At 60.4% G+C, this 12,908-nt stretch overlaps 1 protein-coding gene across 1 annotated transcript in view; it reads right to left on the bottom strand.

The window, feature by feature from the left end:
* Nucleotides 1-4,377: 4,377 nt before the first annotated feature.
* The window catches only part of STS (steroid sulfatase), a 35,299-nt gene continuing 26,768 nt past the window's right edge, over nucleotides 4,378-12,908 (bottom strand). Inside the window, exons 10-11 of the mRNA XM_055123615.1 lie at nucleotides 9,288-9,409; nucleotides 4,378-5,751 (exon numbers count right to left, since the gene is read on the bottom strand). Of these exons, the coding sequence (XP_054979590.1) occupies nucleotides 5,372-5,751; nucleotides 9,288-9,409 (502 nt within the window). The 3' untranslated portion in view covers nucleotides 4,378-5,371. The remainder of the gene's footprint in view (nucleotides 5,752-9,287; nucleotides 9,410-12,908) is intronic.

Genomic DNA, 12,908 nt, shown 5'->3' with positions numbered 1-12,908 from the left:
GGGACTAGGCTCTGAGGGTGCTCATACAAGGAACTCAGCACTGAGGGTGCTCACACAACGAACTCAGCCCTGAGGACCTACAAGCTGGGGCGGTTCCCTGAGCTTGGAGCCCTGGTCTCCTCCCGGGAGAGGCTTTGAAGCCCCGAGCCCTCCTGCCCGCGTGCCCGGGTGCCCCTGCCAGGGGCGTCCTCCCGGCCTTAGCCGGCCGGCGGCGGCACAGAACGGAACAGGGCGTTCACACACACACACACACACACACACACACACACACACACGCCTCGTTCATTTCCTCGGACCATCGCTGTTGTTGTCTGGGGGCCAGTGTCTGGGCATTCACACCCTTGGGTGTGCCAAGTTGGACACTCAGGGCTGAGGCCACGCGGCCAGGCAAGGGCAGCCCCTGGCCGCTGTCCTCCCCCCTCACACACACACACACACACACACACACACACACACACACACACACACACACGTGCATCTCTCTTTGCCACCCGGAGCAGAACCTGGCGCATGCGGTGCTTCTGGAAGCACGGCCAGGGCGGGACACGGCAGTGACCGTGGCTGCCCGGGGTCACGGTCAAACCCTCCCACCCAGCCCCGCCCCCTCCCAGCCAGCTCCGCCCCCTCCCAGCCAGCCACGCCCCCTCCCAGCCAGCCCCCCCCCCCCCCCCGCGGCCAGGTCATGCTCAGAGGCTGGCAAGGTCCCCGCTGGAGTGGACCCGTGTGAGATTGTCCTTTGGGCGGTGCGTCTGGCCACGGCCACGCCACGTGGATTCCGAGACACGACACCGTAACGACTCCGTGCCCGAGTCCGGGAGATGGCTGCGTGTCCCGGGACGGCCACACCTCGTGGGTTTCGGGTGGACGCGCAGTGGACGCCATCCGTGGCCGCGTGTCCCTCGTGTCCCGCTCACCGCTGCCCTCGCCCGCACACAGTCGTCACTACAACCACCGTGCCCACCGCCATCCCTCCACCCCCTCCCCAGTCACTCCCGAATCACCTCCACCGCTAACGCCGTGTCCCCGAAACCCACCTCCCTCACCTCCGCCACCACCTCTGCCGTCACCTCCTTACCACCTTCAGGAGCATCTCTACCACCTCCTCCAAACCCACCTCCCTCACCTCCGCCACCACCTCTGCCATCACCTCCTCCAAATCCACCTCCCTCACCCCCAACGCCGTGCCGACCATCACCTCCAAATCCCCCGCCACTGTCTTCAAACCTTCCTCCACCATCACCTCCAAACCGACCCCTCTTACTCCCACCTCTCACTATCACCTCCTCCAGACTCCCTCCTTCACCTCCGTCCCCTGCACCATCACCTCCAAATCCACCTCCCTCCCCCCCAACGCCGTGCCGACCATCACCTCCAAATCCACCACCACCGTCTTCAAACCTTCCTCCACCATCACCTCCAAACCGACCCCCCTTACTCCCACCTCTCACTATCCACCTTCACCTCCAGACTCCCTCCTTCACCTCCGTCCCCTGCACCATCACTTGCAAATCCACCTCCCCCACCCCCAACGCCGTGTCAACCATCACCTCCAAATCCCCCTCCCTCACCCCCAACGCCATGCCGACCATCACCTCCAAATCCACCTCCCTCACCCCCAACACCGTGCCAACCATCACCTCCAAATCCCCCGCCACCGTCTTTGAGCCTTCCTCCACCATCACCTCCAAACCGACCCCTCTTACTCCCACCTCTCACTATCACCTCCTCCAGACTCCCCCCTTCACCTCCGTCCCCTGCACCATCACCTGCAGACCCACCTCCCCCTCCTCCACCACTTCTGCATCACCTCCAAACTCATCCCCACCTTCCACATGACCTCCGCCACCACCTTGCACAATTCCACCACCCCTCCCTCACCGACCCCCTCCAAATGCACCCCGCCCCTCCACAGTGACGTCTCTGCCTCCCGCGCCCCTTATGGGCACACAGCGGGCCCCAAGAGGCCACGCCGGTGTCCCCGTGAGCGCAGGTGACGTCTCCCGACAAGCCACGCACAAGACACGGAGTCAATGCCCAACCAAGAACGTTTTATTTCTCATCTCACAGGAACGAGAGTGCTCACGGTGGCAAGTTGGATCTGGTGGCGGCGTCCACGGCTCCGACGGCTTGCGGCGGGCTGCTCTTGGCTGCGGCGGGCTGCTCTTGGCTGCCCTCGGGGTCATCCGTGGCCGGGGGCCCATCGCATTTCCAGCTACGCCACTGCGTGTGCAGCTGTGTCTCGCCTGTGCCACGGTGCCCGGGTACCCCAGGACCTTTGCTCGGCTCGGGGAGAGTGCAACATCTCACGTCTTGTTTCGCCAGACCAGTGGCCGTGTCCAGCCCCGCTGACCGCAGACCGGAAAGAAACCCCCCGAATCCGCCGTCAAGAACCAGCAGAACAGGGCGGAGCTGTGGCAAGCCCGGAGCCACGTCCAACAACCTTTTTTTTTCCACCCCCTTGTAAACAAAACCAAGGAAACTCCCGCCGGAGCCCGAAAGGCGACTCCCCACCCCCACCCCCCGCCCAGGTACATTTGCTTCATTCTTCTGTGCTGCCGGCATTGATATGAGGCTGCAGGAGCGAGTCTCGACACCTCCACAGGGGCTCAGCCTGAGGGGCGCGGCACGCCCCTGCAGCCTCGCGCCTAAAGTGCTCTCTGCATGCTCGGGCGGGCAGGAAACGTGGCTTCCGGACACGCGGCTTCCGGACACGCCCACCTCGCTGACTGGCTCTGGGTGGGGGGGCTTCCGCACAGGTGTGGCGGCCACACCCTAACCCGCCTCGCCCCACGGCCAAGAACAGTGCTCCTTTCCAGCAGTGCTCGGCAGCGAGGGAGCACTTCAAGGGAGGACTCAGCCATGCTCTCTGGCTCCCACCTGTTCCCGGGGACCCGAGCTCGGATGCTGTAACTATTAGCGTAGTTTTGTCTGGCTGTGAGGAGGGAGAAGTTCCTGCTGGCCGGGAGGCGCTCAGGGGTCACTCCCGGTGGGCTCGGGGGACCCTGTGGCGTGCCAGGGGTCCGACCCGGGTGGGCTGCAAAAGGCAAAACGCCCTCTCCCCCCCGCGCTGTTGGCGCTCATTCCTTCTAAGGGCGCAAAGCAAGCAGGAAACAGTGCAGGCTGGCGGTCTCAGAGTGAGGGTCCGGAGGGGCGCCCCAGACAAGGCGGGGGTCCGCACCCCCCTCTCCGGGGGGCCGAGCGCCAACCTGCTGGGGCGCCGGGGGAACGGGGCTAAAGGCACATGCCAGAGGAGCTGACGAGGGAGAGGGGACACGGGCTGTGTCCACCCAGGATCGCCCCCCAACCCCGACGAGACACTGGGAGGCCAGGAAACGGTCAGCAGGAGGGACAGATGTGGGCTTCAGAGACAGGAAGTGGTGGGCGGGCACAGGAAGTGGCTGGCAGAGACAGGAAGTGGTCAGTAGGAGGGGCATCTGTGGTCTGCAGAGACAGGAAATGCTCTGTAGGAGAGAAGAGCATTATCTAAGAGATAGGAAGTGGCCTGCAGAGACAAGAAGTGGTCTGGAGGGACAGGAAGTGGCCTGCAGAAGCAGGAAGCGGCCTGGAGGGACAGGAAGTAGCCTGCAGAGGCAGGAAGCAGCCTGCAGAGACAGGAAGTGGTCTTGAGTGAAGGGATATGGTCTACAGAGACAGGAAGTGGTCTGCAGTGACGGGAAGTGGTCTGTGGAGGGATAGATGTGATCTGCAGACACAAGAAGTGGTCCGCAGACACAAGAAGTGGTCTGGAGGGACAGGAAGTAGCCTGCAGAGGCAGGAAGCAGCCTGCAGAAACAGGAAGTGGTCTGTAGGCGGGACATAGATGGCCTACAGAGACAGGAAATGCTTCATAGGAGGGAAGGTTATAATCTACAGAGACAGGAAGTGGCCTACAGGGACAGGAAGTGGCCTGCAGGGAAAGGAAGTGGTCTGGAGGGACAGGAAGTGGCTTGCAGAGACAGGAAGTGGTCTGTAGGCGGGACATAGGTGGTCTGCAGAGACAGAAAATGCTTCATAGGAGGGAAGGGCATAATTTGCAGAGACAGGAAGTGGCCTGCAGAAACAGGAAGTGGTCTGGAGGACAGGAAGTGGCCTGCAGAGACAGGAAGTCGTGTGTAGGTGGGACATAGGTGGTCTGCAGAGACAGAAAATGCTTCGTAGGAGGGAAGGGCATAATCTGCAGAGACAGGAAGTGGCCTGTAGAAACAAGAAGTGGTCTGGAGGGACAGGAAGTGGCCTGTAGAGACAGGAAGTGGTCTGTAGGTGGGACATAGGTGGTCTGCAGAGACAGGAAATACTTTGTAGGAGGAAGGGCATAATCTGCAGAGACAGGAAGTGGCCTGCAGAGACAGAAAATGCTTTGTAGGAGGGAAGGGCATAATCTGCAGAGACAGGAAGTGGCCTGTAGAAACAGGAAGTGGTCTGGAGGGACAGGAAGTGGCCTGTAGAGACAGGAAGTGGTCTGTAGGTGGGACATAGGTGGTCTGCAGAGACAGGAAATACTTCATAGGAGGGAAGGGCATAATCTGCAGAGACAGGAAGTGGCCTGCAGGGACAGGAAGTGGCCTGCAGAGACAGGAAGTGGCCTGCAGGGACAGGAAGCGGTCTGTAGACACAGAGAGTGGTCTGGAGGGCGGGTTGTCGAGCCCCCGGCACACTGGTGGCCCCTCCTCTCTGCGGGGCCCGGCCCCCAGTGACGGGACCCTCCTGGCGTGGCCCATCACCCAGGGCACATTCTGCAGGAGCAGTGGCCACGGCGTGTGGCACGGGGGCCCCAGCGGCGGGGGCCTGCCCGTCCGCCATGGGAGGGGGCGGTCGCTGCCACACGCTTCTCTGCCCCTCCCTGACCCACCCAACCTGGGGGTCCAGGCGTGGCAGGGTGCCACCGCACGAGGCCTTGGCGAGACCCCCACGGACGCGGCAGGATGACGGCCCAGTGACCGTGCCCGCCTCCAGCCCCCTCAGGCCACGCCTCCGCCCTGCACTCCACACGAGAGGAGCTTTGGTGGTGGGCGTGCCCGGTGGGGAGGGCGGCACGGCCATGCCACGGGCCCCCTGCCTACGTGGACACTGCCAGGGCAGGCTGGGTGCCACGGGGGCAGGGGCGAGTGGGGCACTCGGCACGGTGGGTGGGGGGTGGCCGAGGGAGGAGCCTTCGGTGCCGTAGCGCTTTGTGGGGTCCGTGGCGTGCCCAGCCGGCGTGGCAGGGGGCCACGGGAGCACGGCGCCCCAGTTGCACCCGATGCTCTTCCTGCCCCAGCCGAGGAGGAAGGCGGGTGCTGGCGCGGGCCGGACTCGGTTGCATTGGGTGTGCCCGTCCCTGGGGTGTCCAGGCGGTGTTCCGTCCCCCCCCACCCCCGGCAGGTGGGTCCGGCTAGTGGGTGCCGGGGCTGGGCGGTGGCGGCTCCCGGTCGCAGTGGCAGCCCTGGCTCCAGGTGGAGCAGCACATCTGCAGCCAGGGCTTCCACACGAGGTGGCCCGCGGCCATCTGGTCGGGCGCGCGCGGCCGCAGCGTCTGCGCGTGGCGCTCCACGGCCCGGCGCACGGCGGCCAGCACGCGCGGGTACTGCGGCTCCGTGGCGGGCGTGAGCGGCGTGCGCTCCCGCGGGTCCCGCGACAGGTCGAAGAGCAGCGGCGGGTGGTGCTGCGTGACGAAGGGGCCGTGGCAGAAGCACACGTGGCTGGGGAAGCAGCCGTTGGCGCCCTCGGGGGAGAACTTGGGCGTGAAGAACAGCGCCTTCCACACGCTAGAGCCTGCGGGGGGCATAGGGCAGGCGCTCAGGGCCGGGCGCGGGGCACGGCTCCCTCCTCACCCACCCCTGCACCGCGTGGGCGCGGGAGAGGAAGGTCACAGCCCTGCACGGACACAGACAGCACAGCAGCGGGTCTGGGGCTCCCTCCTCCTCCCTCCCTCCCTCCCCCTCCTCCCTCCCTCACTCCCCCTCCTCCCCCTAACCCTTCATCCTCCTCCCTAACTCTCCTTCCTCCTCCCTCCCAACTCTCCACCCTCCTCCCTAAGCTCCGTGGTTCCTCCCTCCCTCCCTCCCCCTCCTCCCTCCTTAACCCTCCATCCTCCCCCCTCCCAACTGTCCACCCTCCTCCCTAACCCTCCATCCTCCCCCCCTCCCAACTCTCCACCCTCCTCCCTAACCCTCATGCTTCCTCCCTCCCCCTCCATCCTCCCCCCTCCCAACTGTCCACCCTCCTCCCTAACCCTCCGTGCTTCCTCCCTCCCTCCCCCTCCTCCCTCCCTCACTCTCCCTCCATCCTCCCCCCTCCCAACTCTCCACCCTCCTCCCTAACCCTCCGTGCTTCCTCCCTCACCCTCCATCCTCCCTCCCTCACTCCCCCTCCTCCCTCCCTCACTCCCCTCCTCCCTCCCTCTCCCTAAGGCTCCATCCTCCCTCCCTCACTCCCCCTCCTCCCTCTCTCACTCCCCCTCCTCCCTCCCTTACTCTCCACCCTCCTCCCTAACCCTCGTGCTTCCTCCCTCCCTCCCCCTCCTCCCCCTCACTCTCCCTCCTCCCTCCCTCACTCCCCCTCCTCCCTCCCGACTCTCCACCCTCCTCCCTAACCCTCCGTGCTTCCTCCCTCACCCTCCATCCTCCCCCCACTCCCCCTCCCCCTCACTCCCCCTCCTCCCTCCCTCACCCTCCATCCTCCCTCCCTCACCCTCCATCCTCCTCCCTAACTCTCCCTCCCTCACTCTCTCACTCTCCCTCCTTTCTCCCTAACCCTCCCTCCTCTCTCCCTCCCTAACCCTCCATCCTCCTCCTTTGTAGGGAGCCATCTTACAGAGCTTGGCTCTTATCGTCTAGTCAAGCGGAGGCTGCTTGGGATTCCTGTGATCTTATCATTTCACTACTTGTCTCACTAGCCAACGGCCATGCCTGATCAACATTTTACTATTGTTCCTGTGGGGGTCCAAGCATGCATACCACCCCCTCCCACCAAGAGGTATAAGTATTGTAACTGCTGTGAATAAACTTTCTCTCTCTCTCCTCCTCCTTCTGGCTCTGCGTCTGTTCATTCGGTTACGTCCCCTCCTTAGCCCCACGAAGGGTCCTCCCTGCGGGACAGGATGGGACCCACACTCCCTCACTCTCCCTCCTCCCTCCTAACCCTCCATCCTCCTCCCTAACCCTCCCTCACTCTCCCTCCTTTCTCCCTAACCCTCCCTCCTCTCTCCCTCCCTAACCCTCCCTCCTCTCTCCCTCCCTAACCCTCCATCCTCCTCCCTCACTCTCCCTCCTCCCTCTCTAACTCCTCCACGATTTGCCGCCTCCCGTGCCGGCCTCCGAAGCACTTCCTGTGTCTGCGGACCAGCCATCCAGGTGGCAGGTGTGCACGGGCAGCCCGCTCTGCACACCGCAAGCCCTTGGCTCCTTGCGCCCTCCCTGCGCCCGGCCTCGCTCTGGCCCCCGTAGCCCCCCTCACGTGGGGAAGGAGAGGGGACTATACCCCCCGCAGCACAGTGCGCAGTGCACAGCTCACGGCAGCCCCAGGGCTGACAGCAGAGGGGGGGCACAGGGGCGGGTGTTGAGGACGCAGCCCAGACCCCCCCGCCAGCCCCCAGCCCCACAGAGGCTCAGGGGGGACCTGGCATGTCCACTATACACAGAGGAAAGTTGTCCGGGGACGGCGTCTGTCTGCCATCGTAATGCTGGGAAACGAGAAGCAAAGAGTTTCCCACACACCGGAGTGGAGGAAGGGGAGTGTGGCTGGGAGACGGGGTGGCCGGGGCTCGGTGAGGGATGACGGAAAGAGTCACGGAGAACGTATGTGACGTATGTGACGTATGTGACGGGAGGAAGGAAGGTGAGGAGGGGAGGGAAGTGGGGAGGCAGGGAGAGAAGGAGGGACGGAGAAGATAGGAAGGAAGGTGATGGGAAGAAAGGAAGGAAGAAAGGAAGGAAGGAAGGAAGGAAGGAAGGAAGGAAGTAAGGAAGGAAGGAAGGAAGGAAGGGAAGAAGGGAGGAAGGAAGAAGAAAGGGAGGGAGGAAAGAAGGGAGGGAGGGAGGAAGGAAGGGAGGGAGGAAGGAAGGGGAAGGGAGGTAAAGAAGGAAGGAAAGAAGGAAAGAGGAAAGAAGAAAGGAAGAAAAGAAAGTAAGGAAGAAAGGAGGGAAAGGAGAAGGAAGGAAAGAGGGATGGAGGGAGGGAAGGAGAGAGGGAGGAAGAAGATAGGAATGAAGGTGATGGGAAGAAAGGAAAGAAAGGAAGAAAAGAAGGAAGAAAGGGAGGGGGAAGAAGGAAGGAAGGAAGGAAAGTAGGAAGGAAGAAAGGAGGGAAAGAAGGAGAGAAGAGGGGAAAGAAGGAAAGGAAAGAAAGGAAGGAAGGAAGAAAGAGAGAGAAAGAAAGAGAAAGAAAGAAAGAAAAAAAGAAAGAAAGAAAGAAAGAAGGAAAAAAGAGAGAGAGAGAGAGAAAGAAAGAAAGGAAGGAAGGAAGAAAGAAAGAAAGAAAGAAAGAAAGAAAGAAAGAAAGAAAGAAAGAAAGAAAGAAAGAAAGAAAGAAAGAGAAAGAAAGAAAGAAAGAAGGAAAGAAAGAAAGGGAAGGGGAGGGAGGAAAAGAAGGAAGGAAAGAAGGAAGAAAGGAGGAAAAGAGGAGAGAAGGAAGGAAGGAAGGAAGGAAGAAGGGATGGAGGGAGATAAGGAGGAAGGAAGGAAGGAAGGAAGGAAGGAAGGAAGGAAGGAAACAAGGAAGGAAGGAAGGAAGGAAGGAAACAAGGAAGGAAGGAAGGAAGGGCGGGAGGGCGGAAGGGCGGGCGGGGGCAGGGCGGCAGGCAGAGCGCGGAGTGTGTGCGGGAGGGTCCCCGTGGCCGAGCCCCATCCTTGCCCTTTTCCTGGCCCCACGCTTGTGCGGCTGTCGCTGACCATCCGCCCTCCCAGCCGCCTTCCCTGCAGGCCCGTGTGCCACTCCGTCAGCCCCCACGGCAGTGCCGGGCGGCCCCCACTCTCCGCCCCGGTTCCCCACCTCGCCCTGCACTGCCCAGCGCTCATGCGGGACCCTAGAGTCACGCGGACTCCAGGCCCGCCCGCTGACACCTCTCCGGCCTCTGCCTCATGCTGCCCAGGTCGAGGACAGCGCTGGCCACCAGCCCTTTGCACGTGCTAGTGGGCTTGTCATTGCTGCCGTTGCCAGCACAGTGGCCCAGGCCGACCTGTCTCATGCCGCAGCGGACAACCCTGACCTCTCCCCGGCACAGTGGACGAGGCTCCCCTCCGGGGCAGGGAGCGGCAGGCGCGAGAGAAGCCCCCGCCCTCCCGCCCGCCCGCCCGCCCGCCCGCACTCACTGTTCCGGGGCCGCCAGCGCACGGCGTTGAGGTAGAAGTTGCAGTAGTGGAAGAGGAACTCGTGCTCCGAGACCGCGCGCGTGCCCTGCAGCAGGGGCATGAGGTCCCGGCCGTCGATGACCCTGCGGGCACAGCGGGCGGCGGTGGGCGGCCTGGGGGCAGCGCCGGGCGAGGCCCACTCTGCAGGAGCGCCATGCCCGGGGTCTCTGCCTCTGCCTCGAAGCCCCTCCCGACGACCCCGGCAGCCCTGGCCGCGTGCTCCTGCTGCAGTGCTCCCCCGGGGTCTACTCAAGGGCCCTGCGACCCCCCGGTCGTGTAATTACAGCCCGCTGCTCCACGGTGCTGGCCACCTCCACGCCCGTGCAAAGGCCCAGGGGTGGAAAGTGTTCTATTCTCGGGAAGTTCAGGATAAGAGCAAAGGACAGTGCTGGCGCCCTGCCCAAGCCCACGGCCCCGTTAGCCGGGAGCGGTGGAGACGGAGCGATGGTCGGGCTCAGGGGCCGCTCGGTCCGGGACTCCCGCAATCCCTGCACACCCTCTGCACCGTCACTACCGGCTCTGCCGACGCCAGCACTCCGCCAACTCTCTGAGCAGCACCACCACGACCATGATCGCCGACACCTCCATCACCACCACTACCGAGTTACCGCATCGAAACTCCACCACCTCGACCACTGTGTCTATCACTGCCACCCCCCCACCATCCACTACCCCGGCACTGTTATCAGCATCACAACGGCTACTGCCAGTATCACCGCCACCAACACCTTCACCTCCAGCACCATCACTCCACCTGCATCAGCTAAGCCAGCACCTCAGCCATCACCATCACCACCACCTCCACCACCACCTACTATTCCAGGACCATCACCTCAGCCATCACCATCACCTCCGCCATCAACTATAACTACACCATCACCTCAACCATCACTGTCACCATCACTTCTGCCACCATCAACTATAACTACACCATCACCTCAACCATCACCAACACCTCCAATACCATCAACTATAACTACACCAGCACCTCAACCATCACCAACACCTCCACCACCATCAACTATAACTACACCATCACCTCAACCATTACCATCACCTCCACTACCATCAACTATAACTACACCATCACCTCAACCATTACCATCACCTCCAATACCATCAACTATAACTACACCATCACCTCAACCATCACCAACACGATCACCTCCGCCACCATCAACTATTACTACACCATCACCTCAACCATCACCGTCACCATCACCTCTGCCACCATCAACTAAAACTACACCATCACCTCAACCATCACCAACACCTCCAATACCATCAACTATAACTACACCATGACCTCAACCATCACCAACACCATCACCTCCACCACCATCAACTATAACTACACCATCACCTCAACCATCACCAACACCATCACCTCCACCACCATTAACAATACCATCACCTCAACCATTTACCATCACCTCCACTACCATCAAAACTATAACTACACCATCACCTCAACCATTACCATCACCTCCACTACCATCAAAACTATAACTACACCATCACCTCAACCATCACCAACACCATCACCTCCACCACCATTAACAATACCATCACCTCAACCATTACCATCACCTCCACTACCATCAAAACTATAACTACACCGTCACCTCAACCATTACCATCACCTCCACTACCATCAAAACTATAACTACACCATCACTTCAACCATCACCATCACCATCATCATCATCTCCACTACCAACTACAACTACACCATCACCTCAACCATCACCATCACCAACACCATCACCTCCACCACCATTAACTATACCATCACCATCACCTCAACCATTTCCATCACTGCCATTACCATCAACTGTAACTACACCGTCACCCCAACCATCAGCATCACCTCCACCACCATCAACTATACCAGCACCAGCACCTCAACCATCACCATCCCCTCCGCTATCATCAACTACAATTCCATCATCACCTCAAACATCACCATCACCATCACCATCAATCAACTATAACTACACCATCACCTCAACCATCACCATCATCTGTGCTATCATCAACTATAACTATACCATCACCATCACCTCCACCACCATCAACTATACCAGTACCACCTCAACCATCACCATTACCATCACCTCTGTTATCATTAACTATAACTACACCATCACCTCAACCATCACCATCACCACCACCATCAACCATCAACTATAACTATACCATCACCTCAACCATCACCATCACCTCCACCACCATCAACTATAACTTCACCATCACCTCCACCATCACCTCCACCACCATCACCTCCACCACTATCAACTATACCAACACCATCACCTCAACCACCAACATCACCAACACCATCACCTCCACCACCATCAACTATACCATCACCATCACCTCAACCATTTCCATCACCTCCACTACCATCAACTATAACTACACCATCACCTCAACCGTCACCAGAACCATCACCTCCACCACCAACTATAACTTCACCATCACGTCAACCACCACCACCATCACATCACCATCATCATCACCTCTGCCACCATCAACTATAACTTCACCATCACCACCACCATCACTATCACCTCCACCATCATCAACTCTTCCAGCACCATCACCTCAACCATCACCATCACCTCAACCACCACCAACTATACCAGAACCATCACCTCCACCATCACATCACCATCACCTCCACCACCATCAACCATAACTACACCATCACCTCAACCATCACCATCACCTCCACCACCATCAACTGTAACTTCACCATCACCTCAACCATCACCATCACCTCCGCCACCATCAACTATAACTACACCATCACCTCAACCATCACCGTCACCATCACCTCCACCACCATCAACGCTTCCAGCACCATCACCTCAACCATCAACATCACCTCAACCACCACCAACTCTACCAGAACCATCACCTCCACCACCACCATCACCATCACCACCATCAACCCTAACTACACCATCACCACCACCATCCCCCTCACCCGCACCGTGAGCAGCTCCACCTCTCCCAGCATTCCTACCGGTGCCTTCATCACCTCCGCCCCCTGCACCAGGACCGTGCCCGCCACCAGCATCACTACCAGCACCTCTGCCAGCGGCCCCATCTCGCCCAACACCGCCACACACAGCACCCCTCTGCCAACTCCACCTGGGTCTTCCCCACCGCCGCCCCGACTGTAACCTCACACGTTCACCACCAGCAACAACCTCCACCCCCATATCCACAACCGCCACCGCCATCCGCACCACGACTGCTCCCAACCACCGTCTCGGCTGCTGTCACAGCCTCCAGCACCCCCACAGAGAGGGTGAAGCAGCCGGTGGCCGAGACTCTGCTGCCACACAATGGGAAAACTTTCTTTGACCTCCCCAAAGCCTGAATGACCTCCAAACTCCGACAGAACCGCTGCCTCTTTTCCCGGGAACTGTGCCACACTTTGGTCTTCCCCCCCACCCCCGGGGGTGTGATAAACCCACAAAACTCCACACTTGCTTTAAGAATGCAAGTATCAAGGGCTGGAGTGATAGCACAGCGGGTGGGACCCCCCCAAACACGGGCAGTCTTGAATGA

Source organism: Sorex araneus (assembly GCF_027595985.1).
Source record: "Sorex araneus isolate mSorAra2 chromosome X unlocalized genomic scaffold, mSorAra2.pri SUPER_X_unloc_2, whole genome shotgun sequence".
In the NCBI taxonomy this organism is placed as follows: Eukaryota; Metazoa; Chordata; class Mammalia; order Eulipotyphla; family Soricidae; genus Sorex; species Sorex araneus.
This window is presented reverse-complemented; position numbering and strand designations above follow the sequence as displayed.